Here is a 27948-nt window from a genome sequence, read left to right as displayed (position 1 = left end):
AAAATATAAAATAAATAAAATAAATATAAAACAAAGTGATTGGAGTAAATAATATGCTAGGATCGAAGTACATTTATTTAAAATAATGAAACAGAAAAGGGTTACAAGTCAAAAGTGTCGTTATACAATTGTTAGTAAATAAACGTTGCCATTTCGTTGCCATTTCGTTAGAATCAAACATTTATTTAACAATAAAGACGAATGTCGTAATAAACGCTAACAATTTGCTAACAAATTGATCAACTGCGGATAAAGTAATATTCTATATTATTCTATCATTCCTCTGTAGGTAAAAGGTGCACGTTGTTAAATTTTACCAACAGGACATTCGCTAAGACATTATCGGTAAAGTGTGAATTTCGCTGTAAAGTTATCGAAAAGCGGAAGTGTATCTAGATAACGCATCGTATAGGAATCATTACAAAAATGTTGTTCTGACATCTCATTTCGTTCTTCCTGTTGTGCATTTCGGGTCACGAATGAAAAACAAAATAAATGAGAATTCATTATAAAATTCATAGCTTCGTACTATCTAAAACTTTTAGAGTGAATCCCATTTTGAAAAGTAAAGTCTCATTTTCAAAGATTAAAAATTGAGCTACTCTTTTCCAAGATTAGCTCAATTTTCGCTCTTTAAAGTAATACTCCACGCCAAAGAAAATTTATAGAGTATATGTTTAATAATAAATTCCAAATGAGAGAGACGTGGAGTTTTCGTGGATAATTTGAGTTGCAAATCATATGTATGTATAAATCATTATTTTACACCCGAAGCTGAACACCTCCGCGATTATAGTGTCGCATTACAGCGGTGTGATCCAAGTACTCTGTGTGTGTGTTGTGTGTTATACTTCTTATCCTCTAATATTCCTGAAACATTTATAATGTCTAGATACGCCGCGTTCGACCCGCCAGAATGACTTAACTCCAGGCGCGACGCACTCGCATACTCCGCTCCAATGTGAAGGAGCGCGCGGCCGCGCTCGCGCGTTCCGCTGCCGCACTGCCGCCAGCCGTGTACCGATCGGCTTGGTCTGACAAGGCCGACGCGCGCGTCCGTCAGTCAGCGTTCGCGCACGAATGCGACGGTACGGTCGTCGGTCGTCGTGGCGGGTTTTTACTCGGCGCCGCGCTCACGGGTGCTCCAGCTCGGGAGAGCAGAGCTGACGTTTCTACGCGAAGCGGGAAGAGAAAGTGGTTCCGCTCCTCTATCTCTCTCCCTCTCTCTCTCTCTCTCTCTCTCTCTCTCTCTCTTTCTCTCTTCTCTCATTTTTTTTCGCAAACTTTCCCCTCGATCTTTTTACTTTCCTCTTGCATTCTCGCAAGTCTGTTCACCGAAGGCGTTTCGCTGGGCATCCGTGCTACCGTTGGGGCTGTGACCTGCTTCCGCTCTATCCTCGCAGCGGTCCGACAGGCGGACGAGCACTCGCAGGTGAGAGGCGCGTGGCGCAATATATACGCGGACTCCGCATCGCCGTGACGGATGCGGAGGATCCTCCGCATCGTCGTATGCGCGACAGATTTCCTCCGCCTCAGCGCGACGCGACCGATTTTGGCGCGTACGCGACCATATATCATCGCGCGGCGCATCTCGGGAGAAACGAATCGGGATACGTTTGACAGATCGAACACGTCCCTTTCGGGGTGTTTCGAACATCCGCGGCGAGAATGGCCATTTCCAATCACACGGTACCGCGGACGCAGTGTTACATGCTCGGGATAACACGCAATTAACATTCCATTGCTAGATCGCGCTATTGTGATACATGCGCGGTCCATGTCAAAAGGGTTAAGCGCGATTACTGTGTGAACCGATTACGCGATATGTGTTTGTTGAACAACAGGAAGGATTTATGACCGAAACAATTACCGGTCAATTACGTCGGAAATTTCGCCGAGATACGATCGCTATCTGATAAAGATATAAGTGGACTGATTGCGCGAGACCACGTTCACCAAATTCAATCCTCTCACGCGATCACTGTATATATAGCACGACGAGGGCCGCGCGCCTTTTAATGTACAAACATGGACAATCCGATACGGCGCATTCTATCCGAAGGATATCCCGAGGATATTCTGAGAACGTTCTCAGAACATTCTCTAGACGTCTTTAGGGCATTCCTTGAAGGTCTATGGTGGTAAGGAACGTTAAGTATTCCCGGATCGTTTTGTTCTTTCGTCTCGGCGGTAAATCTCAGATATCGCGGAAGAAGGAGCGTTCGAGGAGCGCGGCACAAAGGTCAAACGCGACCTATCGAGTAGGGGTATCCCGCAGGTGTGTCTGCGAATGTCATCCCAGACACCTGACTCGTGAGAAATCTAATCGCGCAGGTGTTGAACACGCCGATGTGGATCGTCCCTGCCAGCGCAGCAGCGGTATAGAATTTCTCGCGGAAACTCTCCTCTTCATTACGGAAGGTCGAGAAGTCGATGCTCATCGACTACCCGATGTGGCAAGCGGCGCGGCGCGGCGCGGCGCGGCGCGGTGCGCCGCGACCTTGATCGCGCACATCGGCTGCCAGTGTGCCACCGGTATAGAGGTACGCACGGCCTGCGCGTCAACGTCGATAATTCGCGCGCGGCATACATTCTCTCCGCGTGTCCTCGTATACTCGATGTTCCCCCCGCGCCTCCCTCTGCCGCTGAAACGTTCTTTCAGTAGCGGATCGGGGAATTATTTCGGAAAACGCGGAGCTCTCCTCTGTCGCGTTCGATATAGGCCCTCGCGCCGCGCTCCAGTTCACGATTTGCCACGAAAATCGAATCGATATTCGATAAGACGCAATTCGTTTTTTTTTTTTGGGGGGGGGGAAGAATTATTAACTGCGATCACGTATGGTCAGCCTATTACGGTGACCTTTCTCATTTACATTTGCATAGAAATGTATGTCTTCCTTGGAATGTCAATCTGAAAACTTGATGTAATGCTCTACCTGCGCGTGGTTCTCCAAACACTCGAATCAATATATGATTTTAATTGGCTATAATTATATTTCTCAGAATTTCCATATATAAATTACTTTTAATAATAAGCATTCTCGTTTATATCAAGTTCACCAATTAAAAATGATGAAGACGAAACATATGATCTTTGCTCATTTATTACAAAATTATTTTAATATACAAAATTCAATATTACTGTATAATTATTAGACCACAATTTTGTACATTACTTATTTTGATATCTAATCATGAAAAGTAAAAATAATGAAAATACGACGTTGAATGAAATTTCCATTTCAACGATCTGATAATCTTGTCAAGAGCTTAGCATTAACATTTTAAACAGTGCACGTGTATTACTTTGCAATTCTAAATAATTATTTACATATTAAAGATAAATGCATGACGCAATAAAGTTTAACTTGTTATGTCGAACATGTAACTCGTGTGTGTTATATGCTTACTATTTAATCCTACTATATAAATCAATCCAAAGTAACTGCTCCCAAAAATTGTTCTCAAAATTGTGTATCTTATAAGCAGCTCTATAAATTCGGATTAATCCTCATTTTCGCGATACCACGACTATTGGTGGGTCATGCCTGTCGTATCTATCGTGAGGTCGCATATCGATAATATAGGTCATGCATTTTCGGCCTTGCACATTTGGCATCTATATGTTGATTGGTTCGCGCGTCCCTGTGGACCGATTCGGCTGCTGTTCCAGGAGATCTATTGTTCTACCTATATTAGCTTGACGAACTCTAATACGAAGCAACTGTCAATTTGCGGTTGACAGTTTAATTTACTTGTAATGCGTAAAATTGCCTTGTAATCACTGATTACGTATCTTCGCTATTTTCTGTTAAATAGAAAAATTTATTGTTACTTTCATTCGTAGATAGAGTGTGTGCGTTTTTTTTCTTAGTTTGACAATTAAAGTGCAAAAATCTCAGCGAAACTTAATTTAATACATTAATTGCTAAGATTGCCTAACTGTATTTAATCATATCATCTTATCGAAGATATCGAAAAGTCATATTTTCCAAGTATCCTTTTTTAGATTTTTTTAAACAGGTGTTTTATCTGATATAAGAGTATGAAACGATAAACTTCTGCCAATATTTTTGACGCATTCATTACGTCAGCTGTAGATTACATTAGATTACGTACATTTTATTTAATATACGTTATTTAATATTCTCTACTAAAATTCGATATCCATTTGCTTCTAATAGAGAGAGAGAGAGAGAGAGAGAGAGAGAGACAGAGAGATAGATCCAATTCAGGTCATACGTTCGTTCATATAATTGCGTGTCATCTCAATGTCCTTCGGTTCAATGTGTATCGTTGATAATTCAATGTATTAATTTATTCGAACACTTGAGAATAGCAGAACGGTCATCTTTTATTACATCATATTCGTTATTCGTATTTCTAGGCACGGTCATTGCTCGAACGCTTTCGTGACGCTCGAATGATTTATTGTGTCGGGTTATAGCTTTTTATGTCGTTTGGCACAGCTCGATCCTTGTATTTTATATGTGTATTATTCATTACTTTTTAGGTTATATTTCATTATTTTCCGCCTGTCGGCTGCTTTATATATACTTGCAACGAGAACGATATATTTATCTTATTTTGCTTAGCTTGTAAAGTAGTTAAAGAAATAATTACAAGAATCCGACAATTACAAATATAATGCGCAGTATCTGAGTTTGACGTCAAAATACGATGTAGAGCTTTTTTTAAATCGATGCTGCAATAAAGTTTATGAATCCGCCAAAGATAAAAGAACCGTCATACGAGAAAATCGCGCAAGAAAAATAATTGCTCTCTCATAAAGATAACACTATTTTTATTTCTTCCAATGTAAAATGCGCTTGAATTGTAGATCTAACTTTGATATGCTAATGGTAATAATATATATTAAAAAAAACTGTTTTATTAAAGTATTGCAAATTTCAGCTAGATATACAGATCTGAAAATAATTTTGTTCTATTATCAAAACAATTGTGTAAGAAATTCAAGCACCTAATATACCGCAAAAATTTTTACTTTTTAACAATGAGCGTTCTATATAATTATTTTGATAGTTCGACAAATTATTTTCAGAGATGTGTATCTAGTAAATTAAATTTTCAGATACTTCAATAATAACACTATTTTAATATATAATATTTTTAAAATATTTTCTGTTCTTTTCATGTGTATATATATTGTTGCAGAATTTATGTAGACGAATGTATGAATTTTTAAACATTATTTAAGAATATATCTGCATATGATGCAGTAATGTTTACTTCTATCTTTATAATAAAGTTATAAAAATACGTGAATACATATATATATGTATACATTATAAATAAAAAATAAATTTTAATATTGGACGCAGAGCTGATGATATGTACAATATGAATATACATATAATATATATATATAATATATAGATATAAAATTATTAGTTTTGATTGAAGTGCAAGAATTTTCCAATATCGAGACGCTTGAAAAGTATTATATACGGAGGAATATTAAACGTTTCTACTTAATCTCTGATAGTTTCTTACAACTTCTGTTAAAACAATGTTTCTCGTAGGCGTTGGTAGATATTCTGAGATGATGCAGGATATGTTTTTCAACAGTTCCTCCATTTACTCAATAACAAAGTGTCTTTCAGGATAAATCGACAAACAGAAAAATCAATCTAAATGTTATGGATGCCAGAATGTGACTTGTTTTTGAAAGCACAGCGTCGAAACTTTACGAATCATAATTTTGCGCTTTCTTCAATAATAAGTTGGAAAAAATTAATCTACGATTCCCAGTAAAAATAGACGTGAGAATTAATCAGTTGTTTACAGCTATTAGTCGAAAAAGAGAAAATTTGCCATATTTCATAAAACTATTTTATTAAATTGTGACACGTAAAGACAGTAATGTATTTCAGTACGAAAATGTTAAAATATAAGAGAGAGAACAATTAATATTTTTTTATTTTTAACTATAATTTCCTGTTATTAAAGGTTAGAGGCTCTTTAAAGACTCTTGTAATTAGTTTTAAAAAACTGACGTGGAATAAATTATTTGTTAATGACTGCGGCTTATTCACCGATAGTCTTGAGTGTCAGGAAAAACATTGTATGATATAATACACCAAATATGTCATTGCCATTGTGTGTTAAACGTCATCATGTGATACATAACTGGCGCTTTACCAATACTGTCGCATTTGTGCTTCAAACAGATCATTAAATCAGAAACATCTCTCAAAAATGTCAGGGATAGAGAGAAGAATGAAATTTCTCGTTTAAGTTAAAACGTAAACTCTTATCTAGGTGAGAACGAAGTAGTCGGAAGCATGAAATTCCTATGTTAATTACGATGGATATCTGAATTAAAAATAGTTCAAATTTTTATGATGAATTCAGACATATCTATGGTGACAAATCGATATTACTAATATTTAATAATAATTAATTTGATTGGTAATTTTTTCGTACGTATTCAATGGACAAAGTATTGGACAAAAGAATGTTGTGAATATATTTATCTTGCGTCATTTACTGAGTCACTGTTGGACTTTTATTTCTCGTACTTACAAAGTCACGTAGTGTGTTATAAAGAAGTTAGATAAGTTTTATACCAATTTCTTCATATCATGTTAGGAACAAACCATATAATAACGAGATATAAGAGCAAATAAACGTGACACGTAAACGCGATAGTCGATACACATATAGGGTATCTCAACTGATTTAAAATTGAGACTTAAAGTAACTCTATATCTTGAAGGAATTAATAAAAGGCACACATATATTAGATAATTTTTTATATTCAATTATATATTAGCAAAATTTTTGAACAAAAAGAATATCTTTTGTATTTATTCTTTATACAAGGATTTGTTTCGCCAAAAAAATGTTCTATGACACACAAATGGAAAACTTGTGTTAAATTAACACATTTTATTTATCCAAAATGGGCCATTTAAATATTTATGTTAATTTAACAGAAGATGTATGTGTTGAAAGTAACATAAATATTATGTAAAAAATTAACTCAATATTGTAACACTGATACAATTTGTAAGCAAATTGTGGAAGTGTATTTCTTTAGTAAAATAAGCATTTATAATATGTTAAACATTTAGTTTAGTGAAATTAAGATATTTATAATACATTAAATAAATACATTTTATTCATTTATTTTAAAACATAAGTGTTAAGATTATTTTTATGTTGTTTGTTCACTTATCAATAAATTAGGTTATTTTAATAAAAAATGTTGAATATTAATGAAAATTGATTAATTCAAGACAAAATATTCAAACAACACAATCACATTATGTTAAAATAATTTAGAAATGTGTCAAAAAGTTCAATAAAAACTTGTTTTAACATAAATACAAAATAATTTTTACTGTGTACTCTATGCATTCTATACATGATAGTATATGGAATTTTTTTAGAAACACTTTAAACAACTAATAGTGTAGATAAAGTAAACACAAGCCTTTTCTCTATAATCAGTCGACTTTTTAGCGTAAGACTACAAACTTTATCTTGGTTACGTATCGAAGAAATATCATTATGAATAAAACGTACCGGCAGCTTTTATCAATATGTAAACTGAGAGGGGATCATCAGATGAATGTTATCAACCAGATCTGCCACTCCTTTGTCGTAGACGGAAAGATAACCGGACGCTAATAAACTATTAATAAACTTAAAATAGTTTATGCATTTCGATATTGCTCTAACATTTTGATGAAATCGCATTCCTTTTTTGGGCGTGACTTTATTCCTTGGAGTAACATTCTTTCCAAAAAATGGAATTGTGCTTTAAAAGAATGGAATCTCACTCACTCCCAAAAAAATCTGCTATTCTCGTTTGAGAATAAAAATATTTTTACTTTTTTCCAAAACTGATGTAATTTTCAGTGTTTTGGAGTAAGATTTCAGTCCAAAAGATTTAAAGAGTATGAATATTTTTCTGCACTAATAAAAATGCAAAATTTTCAATTATTTCGTTTACGATGACTTGTGCCCGATGAAATAAATTCGTGGAATGCGCTGAAGATTCTCATTTCATGTGCATTAATAGACAGCTATAAATCTTGATTAACCGTGATAAGATTCATTTTCGCTGAAAATGTAGGACACATATAGATTGAATTATACGTTCATTAAAGAGGACAAGAGAGGGATGCTTTCAGTATATTTTATTAATTTATTCTGTCGAACGTGAATGCGAACAGTGCGAAAAGAATTAATTTGCCTGCACATATGATATGAGAAAAAATCACACGCGATTTGTTATCTGTTCTTTTGATATCAAGATCAAAATGTATCTACAGTAGAGGATCAATAATTTTAATTATTCGTTATTTCTAATGAATTATCGTATTATATTTGCGTATTTTTTTGTATTAAATGATCATTCAGTGGAGACACAAGGACAATTTAAATACCTTTCTGAAAACAACCATGCTGATTACATCGATTTATTATTTGAGATTTTTCGAGCTCTTTCACTTCGCTGGAGACTATGCGCGCACAAAGGATTCGTTTAGAAGCCTCTCTCGTGTTGCGGAATACATGTAACGCTGAACTAGAAAAGGCTTCAACGGTGCATCGATGCGTTCCTTCGTTCGTTCGATGTGCCCAACGACAAAATCGAACCTCGCATACGAAGCCGTTATTAAACTGTCTCAGCATCGGCGGTAGTGACTTTTGCGTTGCACCGATTTGTCGCAAGCTGACACATTACTTATGTATGTTGTGCTTCGAATCTATTTCTGAAGCTGAATTTATCGAACGGCTTTGACCCTCTTTGTACTCGACAATGTTATCGGCCGCTATGAAATTATTAGACGTAAGGTCGTTAAACGCACAAACCCCGCTCGCTTCCGTAACTTTACAACTTCGTGCGCCTTCATGCATCATAACGGGTGCACTTCGCCGCACTAATGTAACGAGACATTTTTAAACGATGAGATAACAAATAGTATAATTGTCAATTATCTGCCATTGTTTTAATTAAAATTGATGACATTTAATTTATATTAATACTGCAATATTAATAACAATATTAAATATTAAATTTCTATATTTAATACTAAACAGTGAAATAATAACATCGTTTAATCGAGACCGTATATGTTCCATTAAAGAGCTTAAATTTACGTCATCTCTAAATTTTGCTGTCTAAAGATATCTCGGGTATATTGAATTGGGGCAGCCGATATAAGACTACGATATTCAAATCCGTCGATTTCTGATCTCTGTTTGAAATCGGGTGATACGACGAATGAGATGACGAACATATTAGCAGTAAAAACGAGAGTTCGGTTCGCGCGAGTCCGGAGTTAAGTATCGATTGATCGGTCAGCCGTATGCGAGGCTGTTTATAGTTAGATAAGAGAATTGACGTAGCTATATTACGTAAATTGTGAATTATCCCGTGGACTTAACCCTCTCATTCTTAACACAATTACATACACGTGGTTGGATTCATCAATCATCTCATAACTGAGATTGAAGTCTTCTTTCTAAAACTATGTAATTTAACATGGCTCACATTATTGTACTAAGAAAATGTATTAAATTTTAATAAATATTTATTTAAATGGGACTAACTATAAATATTTATTAAATGTAAACATATATTTATTTGGTACACGAATTATTAATTCAATTTAATCACCATTTGTTTTATTAAGTTAATATTTAATTATTGTAAGTAAATATTTATGTGATGTAAAAACTGACAATTCTGAACCAATACAGGATATTCCAAAAAGTTAAATCTATATGTTAAAATTAAGTTTTCATCCTAAGAGAGAGAGAGAAAGAGAGAATTTAAATTATTTTCTTATTATCGTCATACGATTCAATCAAGTGCTCGTTGAAATTTTATTTTTAACTATTTAGTTAGTTTTTTGTTTTACAATATAAATCTTATGTTTTTATTTTAAATTTCAAACTGTTTCTATATGCATTTTCACGAAACAATATTTTTATTTCTCTCGTATCTACTATAAATATATAGATATTCCCTTACTGAGAATTTTATAAACATTTTATCTTCAAGATATTTGTGCTAACTTTTCTCTTTAAATTTGAGTTTTATTTGAGTTATCAGCAAATTTATAATAAATATTTATTGTTACGTTTGTTATTTCCTCTTTGTATTTTAATATAACTCGTTATTTTTACTATTGTAATTTGTTTGTCGATGCGATCGAATAAATTTATGTCTTGTCCGAATTATCGCTAAATTTTGAATAAGTGATGATAATGTGTGGATTCAATATCCAACTCAATTTATCGAGATTACTTTGACTCTTTAACGGAGTGAAGAAGTAAATGTTTCATAATATCCGCGTCGTTTTATCGCTTCGAGATATAAATACAAGCGATGGTATTTTTTTATACCAATATAGATTGGTGAAACTCTCTTACGTGAGTAAATGTGAATTATTCTGGCTATTGTATCGAGGTTGACGGTCCTGTTCGTTAATGGATTTGCAGAACGCTTAAGATCCGCTTGAGGCCAGACGGCGCCAGTCTCCCGTCTCTTCGCCATTATCGGCGGTGCACATCCTGCTATCTGCATGCACAGCTCCAAATAATTCAATCCAACACCAACGAACAAAGCAATGAAAATAAAAGAACATTATAAATTATGAGAAGGAAGCAATAAGTGCAGAATAAATTTTTGCTGTAAATAGCATTATAAGACATTATTAGTATTATCAGTATTAGAGTTATTAGAACTATTATGTAGAGCAAAGATGGAGAGTACTTTCGTATAATAGGAACTCTAACTATCCAACTTAAGCCTATTAGAAGTTGGTTAAGTTACTCAAATGCTATAATTTAACGAACTTCTAAAGCGACTTTGACCAAACTTCAATTAACTTTATCGTCAATTGATACAACTGACGAAATTATTTGCAACAAAATTTCGATAATATATAATTTATCCCCCTCTCCTCTCTTTAATTTTATATTTCTCTCTTATGTTAAAAATAATAATAATTCTATCCATATTGATCAGTTACTACTATTCTCGCTATTATTTGATGAGTTAATCAGAAGTTTGATCAAAATATCACATAACGTGTGATCATGTCCTTATATCGATTTGTATGATATACTATATATTTATAAATTACGAGCATTACAAATGTATTTCTCCATTTTTGCTCTTATAATTCTGACGAACAAGATATTAGATAACAGAGGACAGCTAGAAGCAGCGTTCGATCGCGCAAGAATTTGCATTAAAGCGTAACATACAATTCTGTATTAGATATTGCCTGTACATTGAACAATCATTTATGACCTTATATCTCTTCCTTACTTTATACCTCTTGCAAAAAGTACGGAGATACAATTACGAGTCCACGAAATGAGTCTCTCAGCAGCTAAACCGATTAATGCTCAATTTCTTCACCTCTATAGATAACCTTTATCCAGAAGATATCTCCCAGAATACAATGGAGATATCTCCTGGATAAAGTTATCCATTACTTACCTGGAAGTAAAGAAATTGGGCATAATACTGCTTTCTCAATTCTATTGGCAAAGTACATGTTCATAATTTATTTCCTTTGTCTTTTAATTTTATATAGAATTAAATCCGTGTATCTTCTGAAAGGATTAATGGTTCTGATACGCGACGAGCTAAACTCTGAGCTTGTACTTTCGAAGCATGCTCGATCGGATCTGCGTCCTTGGTCGAGCTTCGTTCTCCTTGCCCGTGATGCGCGGCCCACATTTTTATCGACGGAACTTTATTTATTTTTAGAAATATACGATGAAATACCGACTGCACTAACACGACACTTTCGTTACGAGAATCGAATGAGCACGCGTTCGAAATAGCTCAAATAATATAGTCCAAAAGTAACACCGCGTTTTTATATAGAATACCTCGCGACTATTGATCTCTGCGCTATGGAAATTTAATTTAATAAAACACCCTAAAAATTTTAGCTAAAACGAGAACTGAAAATTCTTTCTCTTTCTTGAAGAATCTCAAGTTGTTAAAATAATATTAAGTTTTATATTATTTACATTATTACATAAAATATTAAATGTAAACTTCAGGCATGTATAAGAGTAATTATTCTCTTATTAAATAATTCTATTTGCAAGATGTAATGTATAAATTTTGTATTGATTATCGCGTCAAATATATTAGTCAGCTGAGCTGTATGTTACACGTACTCTTTCCGGGTCAATGACCGCGCCGCGTATGACGCACGTCAGGCAGAGAAATGGCAGAAATGAGGTGAGGTTAGGCTTGAAACAGCTGATAGGAAAACAAAGGGACGCTACTCCGTTTTTCGTCGGGGTATAGACAAAGCGACGTAACCGCTCTAGCGTATGGTACGATTTTCAGCTGGATGAGGCTGATGGAACCGTTGGGTATCGCCCAGGACATCGTGGAGCCGGCAGTATTAAAACGATGGGCTGATTATCCCAACCAGCATCGATACACGGATTACTCTGATTCTATTCGGGAAACACCGCATCATACCATAAGTCCTTTCCCTTATCAACCGTCGCTTAACAACAAGCTCGCGCTATGGTGAGACTTTAGACAAATTTTTAATTTCCTCATTAAAGTTTTTTTTTTAATTATTGCAGAGTTACGTTCTATTAAGTTAATAATAAAAACTATGCCATACATTAATGCTTCATAAACTGTTTCAGGACTGGAGATATCTCAATATTACAAGTAGATGCAGTCGTAAATCCTACGAACGAGACAATGGATGATAATAGTATTACGTGCCAAAAAATATTTAGTCGAGCCGGTTCTGCACTCAAGATAGAAATATTTAATGAAATAAAAGGTTCGTATTTTGACACGTGTGTCGACAATGTTGGAGCTTGTCTCAACAAAATATTAATTATCCAAATTTTAATTACAGAGTGCAGAACTGGTGAAGTGAGAGTTACACAAGGTCACGGATTACCTGCTCGTTTCATTATTCATACTGTTGGACCAGTTTACAACGTAAAATATCAAACAGCTGCGCAAAATACGTTACATTGTTGCTATAGGTAATTTAAACGTTTAATATATGTAGACAAGCATAAATATTATTTTTATTTTTATTTTGACATTATTAAAAATAGGCTAAAAATGAATTCTCTTAAAAGAAGAAACATATAAATTAATTTTAATCTTTTTTTGCTATGGACTAAGCAAAAAATTCTATTTATGCATATAAATATTTTAGTATTTATTTATGTTATCTTAAAAATGACATAAAAATCTCGCGAGAAAATTTCGATAATTCTGTAATTAAAATATTCTAATTTTTTGATATCAGTATTCTATGTATAATACATCGATACGCACTTACTCAATATTTAAATTAAAATATTAAAATTCAACAAAATATAGCGGCAAAACGAAAATCATGTTTTAATTTTTAGCATTCCTCACTATTTTTATTTAAAAAAGGATTAAATAATTGATAAATATAAACAAATTGTAGTCAATGAACTGCAAAAAGTATCAATAATAATTATGTAAAATTTCAAATTAATCGATCAAGTCGATTTTTTTTTTATAAAAATTTCTCAAAATTTTGTAAACATAATTTTCAGAAAAATACCTTTAAATAAATTGATTCTCAAATTTAAATATTTATAACAAATATTATGCATGTAAAACTAATTGTAATAGCCAAAGTTTTTACTTCATTTAAGTTTCTCCAATTTTTATCCTAAAGTTGGGGATTAGCCTAAATCCCAACACAATAGGTTAGAAACCGGTCCATTGAAATGAACACAATAGACTCGACCTTTCGCTACCTGCTCGATTTTCGTCTCATATAACATTTTAAAAAATATCCATTATCTCACAAATGTTTCTATTTCAAAACTGCTTGGGGTCAAACTCAATCAGAAATTTAAAAAAATTTATTTTTGAGTTTTGATATTTTTTTACAAGTAAAATATTTTAAAAAACTCTCTGATAAGTTAATCCGATTAAAATTGATGACGTTATGGGCGGTCAAATACACGTTTGACTATTTTAAAGTTGTGCGTGGAACAAAAGTAACCCCTTTTTAACGTTTTATGAATCGTATAGAAGATACTTGTATTAATGAATACAAAAAATCTTATTATCTTTAAATTTAAATTTTATTTATATTTATATTTTTATTTATTATACTTGAAATTAAACAACATTGTTTTGGCTCGTAATCATTCTAAATTATTGAATTTTATTTTTATGAGCGATATTACTTTATTATATAAGATATAATATACATTAAGAAGAACTTAAAATTAATAAAGTTATGTATAATATATTTTATAACGAAACATATGCTGTTGCACATTGTAATAATACCTCGACATTTATTTTTGTAATACAATGCCGCAAAGAATTATTTTTATATTATTATTTTGGACTAGTTATTTGCGAGCGCGCTTTATTATAGTCGTTCGTATAAAGGATAGGTTTTTAGATAACTACTAGATAGGTTTTCGTAGCAAAAGAATTAAGCGCCTTCTGATGTTACAATATAATTTTCTTTATCGTAGAAATGTTTTACAAAAGGCAAGAGAGATGGGATTGCGTACTATTGCTCTACCTGTAATAAATTCGATACGGAGAAATTATCCTCCGGATGCAGGAGCGCATATAGCTCTCAGTAAGTACACTGCAGCGAGTATTTGTGCTAATTTAAGCATACTTTATGTATACATACAGTATGTGCTAAATAAATGATTTCTCCCATTCTAGGAACTGTACGTAGATTTCTGGAGCAATACGATTCGTTAACGTGCGTTATATTTGTATTAGAGCCATGCGATCTTGGAATATATGAAGTTCTTCTGCCGCTTTATTTTCCTCGAAATTTGGCAGAGCAAGATAACGCTTGCTGGCAGTTACCGAATGATATTGGTGGCATGGATGGAGAACCTTTACTTCCGGATAGACAAATCAGAATTATTGACAATCCTCAGCACGCTTTACACGGTAATGAATTACTTCAATGTAATATTGTAGCTATATATATACACAAGTGTTTAATATGATATAGTTTTGAAAAACACATTGCACTTTTACAGGCGACGATACAGTGGAACTTTCAACACAATTGGAAACTTCTGTTAATATCGGTGAGCATGCTTTTGCGCAAATGCAAGGTGATTTGGACCGACAGAGACTTTTGGGAGAGAGACCTGCCGATCCTCTAGCGGATATTATGCTCAAGCAAATGCAACATAAAGAAAGGTACGAATTTGTGAGATAGTTTTTAACACACAATCTCGTTAGGATTGTTTAAACAATATATAAGTTTTTTTTTATAGAAACAAGATTAATTTTTAAAGTAAGTAAAACTCTAGAATAATAATTCAAAGTTAAAAAAAAGTCTATAAAAGTCAAACTTGGGTCTTTCTTTCTAACTTTCGAAATAATTTTGCAATAATATCATTTAACATTGTAATTAATTTTGTAATAAGTTAATGGACAGTAGCTATGAGTAATCAGCATGTTTAAATCAAAAAGCTGACACGAGTTTATTTTTGTGGTCAGATTGAAATAATATGCGATACATTACTAATGGTGGAAAGACGTTGTTTATTTTAAAAGTTCGGAGATGATATAATCAGATCTATCTTTTTTCTAATTTTTTTCTCAGATTATATCAGACTGATACCTGATATACACAATCTGATTTCTGTGAAATTTGACAAATTTACATTTATAGTTCATCATTTGCATAATTTTTCAATAAATTTGAAGTTAGCTGACCGTTATTTAACAGAAAATTCAATAATTATTGTAAAGCTGGATTTTTCGTTATCACATAAAGTTTTAATGAGTTTTTGAGAGCAATGTTTCTCTCTTCTTTATCCACGCAGTAAAACGAAAAATGTATTCATACAGAAAAACTGTATCTCCTATCGATACAAGAATCGAATATGTTGCCGTACGATAAGTAAAAGATTTCTTCTGTATCGACATAAAGATTAAAAATGCATTGTATTTATGAATGTGTAAAATGAATAGTAAACTTTTTAGGATATAAAAGACATCAGCCAGTTGTAATTCAGTTTATCATATCATTTTAACAATGTAAAACCTCGGACGTTTGATTTTCTGTATTTTTTCCACAAATGTCGAAATTATCGCAAATTTTTTCGAACTTATTGCTCTTTTTATAGAGTTCAGTACTTACTTTTGCAAAGCAACTAATATTAATTAATTATCTTAATTAAAATACGCAATTTTAATTAATATGCAAATGTTATTAGCTTAACATATATTCTTGGTGTAATTTCTATGAAAAGCGTCATTGGAAATTTTTATTTTCTCTTAAAGTTTTTCATTTGACACTAACTTCATATACTCAGACATAAGTAATTTTATGTAACAAAATTCTTATATAATATTATTATTTAGTTTTTAATAATTAACAGTGATAATGTTCACGCACGTTTATCACAAATAGTTATTGATTATTCGATATTATATATATCACAGTTGACAAAACGATATGTCATATCTACGATATTCGATCAAATAAGTAGACAAGCAATTTAATATTATTTTGATAATAAATATTTTATTGCAAAAAATATTAAATATAATATCTCTTAGAGCCGATTCGAATCCAGATTTCCCGTATTCCGTACAGGATTCCTTCCAATTCAACCACCGAGACATGTCACATTAATTTATGATATTAGTGCTCCAGCTTCGATTTGGGGGACTGTATTTCAAGACGGACAAATAAATCGGCACACAGTTTGTATAAATTGTATAAATTCACGAAAAAAATATTATTATAGGTATGAAGAATCATACTTTAACATTTTTTCATGAATATTTTTCCACTTACATGTGTTTAATTTTGTCGATTTTTACTTAATATTGTTTATGTCTACGAATGATCGATTTTAGTGATTATGACGCACGTACAAAAGTTTGCTTTGTAATACCTCTATCTAATTAATTTCAGCGCTGAAATATCATTTGCGTCATAGAAATAAATCAGTCGTTTCAGATCTGACATTTCCTATCGTATTAAATGTTTATTTTGAGGCTGAGATTGTCATCGATGTCATTTTATCGTGATATGTGGAGTTTACTACAATGACACGACAAACCCATGTATGACTCGAGCCATTGATTACACTAATGGTTGTGATTCATTAAGTGAGACTTTTTCAAAGTAGACTAATCTATTTTTTGCTTTAATGAAATAATAACCAATTGTACTGGTGTGTTATATAATATCAGTAGCATACTATTGCACATAATGTTGATCCAAATAATTTTGTGATATGCAATCAATTTATTTCCAAGTGCGACAAAAGTTTTATTTGCATATTATCATATATTCTTTGATTTAAAACACAATTTTATCTTCATTTAAAATTTTACAAAACTATCTAAATGCATCAGGAAATACTTTTATGTCATACTTTCGGTAAGATACCTTGAATCTGTTTAATTGAGGTCAAAGTCACGAAACCGCAGTCTTAAGCAACAACTTGATGTAATCGCGTGCAACGTCCTTGTAATTTATTATCTAATTTTAGAAATAATAATTTGAGAAACAATGCATGTATATTACCTTGCTTTGTTTTTAAATAAAATTGTCAATTTTATCTAATTAAAATTATTATTTATACATATTTTTAATGTAAATTATGATGGAATTTGTTCTGTCACTTATACGCAGTTCTCCACTTATACGAGTTATCTGAAATTTCGCGAGATACGCCGTTTGCCCTGATTAATCTGTGAAGCATTTATTAATTTTTTTTAATCTAAGATAATCTTAATTAAGAATGCCAAATATTTCTATTGCGCACAAAAGTTTCAACTAATTCGTCGATATGTATCGTCACACACACAATGCGTGTCTTTTAGACACGTTAATATTTTTTAATTTATATATAAATGAAGAGTTTAATATTTTAGGTTTACAAAATAATTTATTCTTAGAATATTGGCAACAAGATTGCTTCTTGTAATGATGGAAATATATAGTTTAATGTATAAAAGCATTAAAAAAAAATTGTTTTAAAAAATATACATTTATACAAAGAGATTAACAAATATTCTTGTTTAATATGAATTCGATCGAAAATAGATGATCTACATCATGGAAGGGTGTTTCAAAGAAAGTATTAAAGTCTGTATTCATACTAAGACAGTTGTGTTCTTGACTACAAATAATTCGTTATTAGTTCTAAATTGCGTCGAATTTATCGTCCAAAAGTATCAGATCGTGCTGAATAACAAAATAAAAATTGAATGATTCCTTATAAATAATGATATAATTTATTATTAAAAATTTACTTTTTAAAAATCTTCGTCTTTTTTTTAAATAAAAATTTATATGTGGAAGTGCAAATGGTGTACAATTTTTTTTAATTTATAATATTACGCGGGCATGCTTGGCGAATATAAATAGCGCGAACAATCGTTTGAATAGATCATTCCAGTTTCCTGTCTCCCATTACAAAAATGATATACACAAAAAATACGGAAAATGACAAATGTTGACAGTCATTCAAGGTTATTACGGGAGGTAACATTACTCATAATTAAAGGAATACACATCGCGATCGAATTAAACAGCGGGCTCGCGACTCCTACTCCGCCTGATCACCTCGCGCGTATCGAGCACGCAGCGTTGCAAGCCGGGCAGGCGCCGTGCGATGCCTCGACAGGACCCGGCGCGGTGCGGAGCACCTTATAGACGTCGTAGTCATTGTGGCTGTCGCGGACGTAGCAGCCGAGAGGCCGTTCTCCTTCTCTAAACAAGACGGTTCGGTTCGGTTCAATTTGTTCAGTTTGCCGCGACTCGTCGTACTGCTGTTATCCCTCTCCGTCGCTTCCCTCGGCCGTGCACTGATCGAATGACGTGAACTGTGCGTGGGTTTTTCAGTCCATCATAGTACCGCAACTCTTTTTTGATGGATGTCGCGAGAAAAGGCAGTTGCACTCACGGTTACTAGTGAGCCTTGATCGAATTTCTCTTTTTTTTCTTCTTTTTCTTTTATCAAGGAAAAATCGCGGAGGGTGAAATCACACACGAAAGGAACGTGACATCAGTATGGTCATGATTGACATGGTGGATGTCATCGAGGATGAGGACCGGTGTGTATTGAGAGTAAAATACTTGTCATTTGCTCGCGCGTCATCGAACCTCGTGTCGAGAGCGATTTCGATGAATCTCGGTTTCGTTATTGGCTCGTTATTGATCCCTGTTCTTTATTGGCGTTCGTCCAATACGTTTCTACACCGGTTACTGTTGAAAAATGTATTGAAGCTGGTAATGATCGACCTAGAATCGAAGAATTCGTGCACAGTACGGTTTTGTCACATTGATTTACTTCACTTGCGTTCAGCAATTTTGAAAGAATGAGCTTAAAAATTGACTGACAATTTGCGATATACTTAAATGAAATTTGATATTAGCTTTATTCTTGATTGACTACTCAAATAAAGAATAAAATGCAATAAACGTAGAAAGGGCACTGTAATAGTAAATATTAAAAACGTAAAGTTCGATGTTGTGATAAACGCGCTTCCATGAAATTTGTACGTTTTGCACAAAAATGTATTTTTATGTGTGTCACTGTTTGCGATTTATCTTATGCAAGAGCAGTACGATTTTCTGTGAGATAAAAAATAATGTAATGAAAGTTACATGATGACAGGTCGTACTGTAAAATTCGAGGAACGCTTTCGGACACGTTCCACATTACGCCGCGTTTTCTTTCGAATTTGTCGCGAATTAACATCGCAAAATCGATGATTTCGTTTTAAATGAATAGTGTTTCTCATTGGCAGAATTGATGAGTACTCAGTGCGCATTAAAGCCGATGTATACTAATCTAATCTGAATATAAAAGTGAGATATCTCAATTGATAAAATGCCGAATGTATATATACTTTATCTGTGTGTGTTGTCAAATAGTACAATATTTCACGGTTTAACTCGCGTTTCTATATTTTTATTAAACGTACATCCTTACGCCAATTTATATATATTACCTTTAAAGTGCACTGAGTACGTATTTGCTGGCAATTCTGCCAACGAAAAACGCTGTAACATTTCTTTTGATAGTTGCTTAGTGTTGAAAAATAATTTCAGATTAATAATTCGGCGAACCAAAACCGATGCACATTACGTTTTTGTTTTTTTTTTATTGAAGGTCTCAGGTACTAATTATTTACAAAATTTTCCACGCATACGTGCGCAAATTTGAGAACCATTAATGGAACATATTAAGATCATTATAGCGTCTAAGTATAGCCTAGTTTGTCTTATCGTGCATTATCGTAACCCTGAAAAAACAAAACGCGTCCGTAAAATATTACCGAGCAATATATTAATATAAGTATATTAAAAGAGAAACTCGTATACCGAACATATGATAAGTATAAAATATTACCGAGAAAAAAAAATATATTAATATACTTTTTAAATCCTTTACAATAAAATCTCACTCTAAAGAACGAAAATTAAGCTAGTCTTGAAAAAGAATGATTCAATTTTCATAATTTAAAGTCGATATTTATAATCGATTTTTATTTTAAGACAGTTTTAAGTAATATCTTTAAAAAAATGCTAATTTGACTGTTTTATTAGTTTGACATATCTTAAGATTGTAATTTAAAACAGTTTTAATTATACGAATGGAACTATGAATACCAGCCTAAGAGTGAGATTTCATTCTTTAGAGAATGAAGAAAATAAGATTTACTCTAACAATTTTAGAGTCCAATAAAAAAACTTGCGTATCGAATGCATTATAAAGCAAATGAAATCGCTCTTTTGTAGGTACGAAAGACTTCTTAGGAGGGCAAAGACGGAGGATCTGACTGAGGTCTCGGGGATTGGTTGTTTGTACCAGAGTGGTGTGGATCGACAAGGTCGACCGGTGGTGGTTTTTGTCGGCAAATGGTTCCCGGCCAGCAAAATCAATCTAGATAAGGTAAGAACCTTTGCATGTGCCCTGAAAATCAATGTTGCTACGGATTACAAAAAAATCTGCTGCTCAGCAACGTTACAGTAGAAACGTTATCTCGATTGAATTTTCACAAAATGCTATTGTTGAAAGTATAATCTTCTTAAGTAAAATAAAAATTATATCGCAATTATCTTACTACAAAGTAGTTTTCAAATAATTGAAGATTTCAATGCTGTATATCACCTTTCTATAGTCATTCTTCGTTGCCCTTTACAATTTAATCGATTCGTTTGGAATGTATAATAGAAAGTGTTTTACAGAGTATTCTTCTGTTGAAGTTGTCTTTGATTTTTGTGTCCTTGTCATATATGTGAACATTTAAACGACATTATTGTACATGAACATGTTTTGATCAAACATCATAATTTTGACTATTGACTTTTCTGATAAATACATTTCTTCAATTAATTCTTATAAAAAATATCACATATTTATGTTAACTCTCTATCGATACGTATAATCGGTTTCTGTGTTTGTGTGAAAAATTGAAATATACTGAAGCTATATATTATTTTGTACCATCACATTTTAATTAAATATTATGGAGCATTTCTTTACAAGTTAAAGCGAGATATAATTGTATGACAACTTATTTTTCAGATAAAGACAATTTTTTAAATAAGTTATGCATTCATGTTTTCATGTCACTCACATAATTCATAAAAAGATCGAATTACTTTTTTTAATAACTCTTGAAAAAACTCGATAGCCAATAATAAGAGAATTTGTACCACTAGTTTACAAATGTTCTTATCAGACATCGGCAACGTTCCAAGATCATTATAGGAAAAATGTCTCTTTCAGCTACAGGCACAGTTGAAAAATTACACCACTTTCCTCTACCTCATTTCCAGATATTCTATTCTAGATACGTGCCGGCTCTATCGAGTCCGTGCATAGAATCACAGATTCGCGCATACCGCTCGATTGCGTCGAGTCCAGGCCAAGACTTGATCATTTGGCACCTATCTTTGCGCCAGTTGTGTCCCGTTGTGTCATTTCCTTTTCCCGTCAGATTCATCCTTACTCCACTCATAGCCGGAACGTAGTGAGATATAGCGGCGGGTGGCGAATCGATATTTACACGTCCAGAAATAGACCGACCGCGGAACGAGTTTCCCTATGGGAAGGGCGAGAACGAACTGCAACGTAGCCGTCGCGACATACACCCTCATCCTCAATGAAACTTTCTCACCCTATTAACCCATTTATACGTCGACAATGATTTACGAATATCAGCACGTGAGATAGTCGGCAATCAGAAAACAAAAAAGTCGATCGATCATCAAAACGTTCCTTATTTTTCCCTTTTCGTAAATATTAATCCGCAATTATAGCTATGAAAACGACATCCGAGTTGTAAAGTGTTCTGTTTGAAGTATAGAATGCAAATAAACTTCCGCCTTACAGTAATTGAGAAAAGTTTACAAGTCTTTTAATCTACAATTTAAAAACCTCATTATAGTATCGTATACTGAGAAAAAAATATCTCAATTTAAAAAAAATATTTTTTTACTTGTATTCGAAAAAATTATTTCATTGAATCAATGAAAATTTCTTTAAAATTAAGACATTTCTTCACTTTAAAATCCTACTTTTTTAAATTACAAAAAATATCTTTATTTTAAAGAAATTTTTATTGAACCAAAGAAATAATTTTTTCTAAATACGAGCAGAGAAACATTTCTTTTAAATTAAGATTTTTTTTCTCGGTGTATAAATTACAATTATTAAAATTTTTGCTTTGGATTTGTGCCACGTTACAATCGACGAAAAAATGAAATAACTTATGATACCTTGTGTCAGCTTTCTTCATACATAATAATCGTGACCTTCTATATATATGTATATATATATTGTATATATACAATAATTTCTTCCTTACACATTTTCCAATATGATCGATAGCAACGGAAATGTCTCGGTTCAAATTAAATAAAATATGAAATGAACGTTCATATATTCTCACAAAGCAAGTTAATCCGTGAAAACAATTTTCTTAAATCAAAAAGAGGACTGTGTTAAATAGAACTTGCATTTTTTAAACTCACGACTTTGATCGAACGAGAAAGCTCGGTATATATTTTGGTATATGCAAAAAGAAAACGTGCAACTTCGTAAATCATTCTTACATACTCGTGTAATAAGGTGTAATCACTCGTGTAATCACGAATGCTTAGACACTCATTTCTTAAACCAACATATCTACGTTTCTTAAGTCAACATACCACCGTGACTTGTATATTGCAAATTATTTAACAGCGTGTTCCACTTTCAAGAGAAGCAAGAAAGTAGAGCTTTCAGCTTCACTTACTCCAATTTTTTTGTTGATTGCGATTTGCTACCGGTGATCTAGAATGCCTCGTTACTTTGGCTTTAATCGAGATAAGAATATCAACAACGTCATACAGAGATTCGTCGGTACAGCTAAAAATATACACTTGCTATGTAGCGACTGTTGAAACAACGTCATGTATACAGAGGGTTCGCGTGAGGTGCGTGTTCTAAGGCAAGAGATTCGATGTACGTAATATATCAGTCGCTATTAATACTTTCCATTAAGTTTGTTAATTTAAACATCTGCGCGATACTTCCCTCTGCGCCTTTGTCTCGTATTCACTGACCCGCTTTCGAGATGAAACGTTTACTCTCAGTCAGAATGCTAGTTACAAAGCGACTTGAAATAATGTGTTCCTCCAGGTTCATAATTCAGGTAGCGACACATTTTGCAACTTACGGAATAACATGACGTCATTTCAACTTGACCCAAACAGTATTGTTGACGACATCACTGATTTACTTTCCATTTTTTTCGCTTCAAAACTCTTGTTAAAACGGAAATTCTAAAAGCGAAAAAATTTCAATTTTTTTATTGTCTTACATTGAAATAGTAACGATCGCTGTATATACGTTGCGTAATGATATTATTTGATTGTAATCAGACACGCATAGTTGATTCATATAAGAATATGTTTGTGGAATAACTGAGAAGTTCACATTATTTTCTTACAATATTATCATTAATTTTATGTTAGTAAAAGAACAAAGAATTAATAAAATAATAATAAAGTAACATTAGAATTGTTGTTAATAGACGACATAAGAATTGTTATCCAGTAAATACCGATTATATAACTACAACACATAACAATCTCTCTAAAACTTTTAGAATTCACTCTGAAGAATGAAATATCACTCTTTTCAAGATTAAAAATTAAGCCATTCTTTATCAAAACTGACTTATTTTTATTCTTTAGAGCCAGATTCCACTCCAAAAAATTTAGAGCGTATAGTAAATCATGTACATTTACGTATATATTATATAACAGTTAAATTTGTGTTTGCTAAATATGTATATCTATACATAAAAACTTTGTAAATATACTTGCATGTCCGAGAGATTTTAGTTAATTGTCTTAGTACTCTTGATAATTAATTAATCCTTCCGTTATAGACCATATAATACATCGAGAGAGAGAGAGAGAGAGAGAGAGAGAGAGACAGAGAGAGAGAGATTTCCGCAATAAACAGATTTCTACAAATTTGTATAATTTTGTAATTTATATAATCTTTATATAAATATGGAATTTATATAATTTTTTTATTTATCTAATTTCGAACTACAGTTCAATTCTATATCACAGCCTAAGTTTCTATTATTATATTTCTCACGCTAACGCAAGATATATACATTGCTATGGGTTGATCGTCCGAAATTCTTCGACATTTATCGATCTCCGACATTATTGATCGAACTTTCAGATTACTCATGAAGGTGAAACGATGAAATCATAATAGCGTTGATTCTTTCAATAGAATCTGTAGGGAATACATCACATATTCCACGACGTAGGAAAGCCTTGCGAAACATATTCTGTATATCTCGTCGCTGACGTCTCATCGATCCCGAGAATATTTACGCAGCGTTTATTTTAGGACATATTTATCCCTATTACCCTACTTTACTTTGACAACGCATTTTTTTTATCCAATATGGATTTCTACCATATATTTTAAACTATTTTAAAGGATGTGTCGCCGCGGTTTATTTTTATCATCGATTAGCGAAATACATTGTTTTTTTAATTATCTTCGTATCTTTTATAATTTTAGGCCTTGCTGTACCTGATACAATTGTTGGATCCCATAGTGAAGGGAGACTACGTTATCGCGTATTTCCACACCCTTACGGCCAGCAGCAATTACCCCAGTTTACACTGGCTGCGCGAAGTCTACAATGTGCTTCCCTACAAGTAAGTTGTACGCTTGAGATATCGAACGCATTGATCGCATTTTAATGTAGAATCACGTCTTTTTACGGTACGTACAAAGTGCAGGATAAAATAAAATATTTGAGCGACATTAGTTTGGTGACAGTTCTCTCTCTCCGATTATTTATTAAAAAAATCTTACGATATTTTTACAATATTTAATTAACTAAAAAAATTAAAACAACAAAAAATATAATTTTTTAAAGGTTTCTTTTTCTTATTACGTGAGGCACAGAAAAAATATTTGGACGGTATTATATGTCACTATAGAATGAAAATAAGATTTTTATTTCTTTTTACATTGCTGAGAAAAAACTGAAACTAAAATATTGTTAAATTACCGGTTTCAGTTATGCAACGGCAAGTTGCATCAAGTAGTTAGTTACCTATGCAACTTGATTCCGCTTGTTTGCAGAAATTTGATAGCGATCTTGAAACAGAATTCTTTTTACAGATATAAGAAGAATCTAAAACATTTCTACATTATTCATCCTACCTTCTGGACCAAGGTTAGTAACAGTATCATCGCGTAATTACTGACATAATGAGGGCTTGATAAACGTTGTTTAAGGCGCAAAACCGCACCTGTTAATGAACGTTATTATTGCACTTCCCACGTGTATGCATGACGAATCATCTTCAGAACGATCGTATCGAATTTCCTGGCCTTCGTTAGTAAATACGTTTCCACACAGTAATTTCACAATCGACAATTTTTTGCGTGAATTGTTAGAGAATACTTTAACGATAACTAAAATTCGATAATGGTTCTATCACCTTTATGCAAGTTCTACTCTTGCTTCTGTATTACAATTTTTTATTAAAGAAACTCCAATTTTTATTAAATAAATGCAACTGATCGTTTGTTATAGATGATGACGTGGTGGTTCACGACCTTCATGGCTCCAGCTATTAAACAAAAAGTTCACAATTTACCCGGAATAGAATATCTTTATGAAGTTATGCCACCTGACCAACTTGAGATTCCAGCGTACATCACGGAATACGACATGACGGTATGGTGATTTCAAATGGAAAAAATAAAAAAAAAATAAATAAAAAAATAATTTTCATCGGGAATTTTTTTTCTTTATATAGATAAATGGCCTGAGGTATTACCAACCGGATCAGGTCTTATCGTCGCCATCAACGTCTACGTAATTCGCAGGTGAAAATCTAAGCAGCGAAACGTCAAGATCGAGGCTAAATCGAGTGTTCTGTGCATTCGTGCGGTAAACTATTCGTATTTTTGCAGTAACACCCGTGTGCCACTTAAGCGTGAGACTGGACGCATGAGATTTGTGACTGCTGGTGTATCTCACCGGTTTTTGACAATGATGTATGACATTATGACTGGATATGATAATTCGTATATTTGAAAAAATAGCCCGGCTCCGCAATAATTCGAAGTCGATTTGTCCAAGTGCCTCGTGATGGACCGCTTAACAGAAAAAAGGACGAAAGGACGATCGGCCGCGTGAAATATTAATACGAATATTAACTTAAAAACTTAAGAAACCACTGCCCACCTGCTTTTGACGTTGATTGGTTCTTTTACTCGTATGCTCGCTAACGCATACGGGTTTTTACGTCCCTGAAAGTACGAAGATAAAACTTGGTACTGGACAATCCACGTTAAGATAGATAATCTAGAGAAAGCTGGATCGACCGTATGCAGCTGGAGGTGCATTGCTAAAAACAGAGTGTATTCTCCTTATCCAATATAGAGCATAACAAATTACTATTCGCTTAGAGCGAACATCGGCTGCCAAAATATCAGTAATCAGTATTTTCATCATTGTCGTCATTCGCAAAACGAAATCCGAAAAGCTGAAATATTAATCTTTCGCCCTCGTACGTACTACGCTATTCGTGGCAGATTCTTAGCTTTAATACTGCCTGTGAAAGAGGTAGAAAGGATAAAGGGAAGCATTTGACGACGCACTAGATTAAACGTCGGCTTAATACAGACCGTCGATCGCTTTCTGTTATTTTCATATATCAATCGTTATACAGCGAAGAGCGTCTATTTCATTATTGTACATTGTCAATACTTTAATCACATCGTCGATAAAGAGATTGCGCTGCGCTGCCGCCGCCGTCGCCGCCGTATAGCCACGGTATTTTCGATATACTAATAATAAATCATCGGCTACGAACAAAGAGCGGCTGAATGTTTTACTGTGATGTCATGTCTTCGGCGCTCAGCAGGTTTGATCAATTTTAAAATTTCATTTGTCTTCTCTCTTGCGAAGACTTCAATCCGAAGTACAGAACGGTGCTCGCGGAATCGTTATCGTTGAGCGCCGAAGTCGTATGTACGGGACAGTTCTAGAATAGAAGAAGCAATAAACTTAAGAGCTTGCTCGCGAGATGTATTTCGAGAGGCAAAAAATCGTTATCCCCGTTGTTAAGCATTTTTAGCGATTAAAGAGATAAATTAAAGAAGTTAAAACCTGTTAATCGCGTCGATTAGCCCATTTCTCACGCCCGCCAAATTGCAAATGTTTAATTCGTGGCAGGTATAGCGTCATTCCCTCTACTTTTCTGTAATTATTTGTCAATTAGTTTTTAGCATCACGAGAAAAGAAGAAGTTATCTGTGCTTACTTAATCGCGGATGAGTTGAGAAGGCAATGGGTTAATTGACCACGCTACCTCCGCCGAAGATACAATCGTCCGTGTGATCGAGT

The 27948-nt window shown here is 33.3% G+C and overlaps 1 protein-coding gene across 1 annotated transcript; it reads left to right on the top strand.

Moving 5' to 3' along the window:
* The first annotated feature begins 1269 nt into the window (after positions 1 to 1269).
* On the top strand, positions 1270 to 27948 carry Gdap2 (ganglioside induced differentiation associated protein 2). The gene is made up of 12 exons (XM_018537728.1): positions 1270 to 1432; positions 12359 to 12547; positions 12673 to 12815; positions 12894 to 13026; positions 14524 to 14633; positions 14726 to 14962; positions 15055 to 15220; positions 20796 to 20949; positions 25099 to 25238; positions 25711 to 25765; positions 26129 to 26272; positions 26355 to 27948. The coding sequence occupies exons 2-12, from the start codon at positions 12363 to 12365 to the stop codon at positions 26415 to 26417; spliced, it is 1530 nt and encodes a 509-aa protein (XP_018393230.1). The 5' UTR covers positions 1270 to 1432; positions 12359 to 12362; the 3' UTR covers positions 26418 to 27948.

Source organism: Cyphomyrmex costatus, unplaced genomic scaffold, assembly GCF_001594065.2.
Source record: "Cyphomyrmex costatus isolate MS0001 unplaced genomic scaffold, Ccosl1.0 scaffold181, whole genome shotgun sequence".
NCBI lineage: Eukaryota > Metazoa > Arthropoda > Insecta > Hymenoptera > Formicidae > Cyphomyrmex > Cyphomyrmex costatus.
Note: the sequence above shows the minus strand (reverse complement) of the source record. Positions and strands in the feature narration are given on the sequence as shown.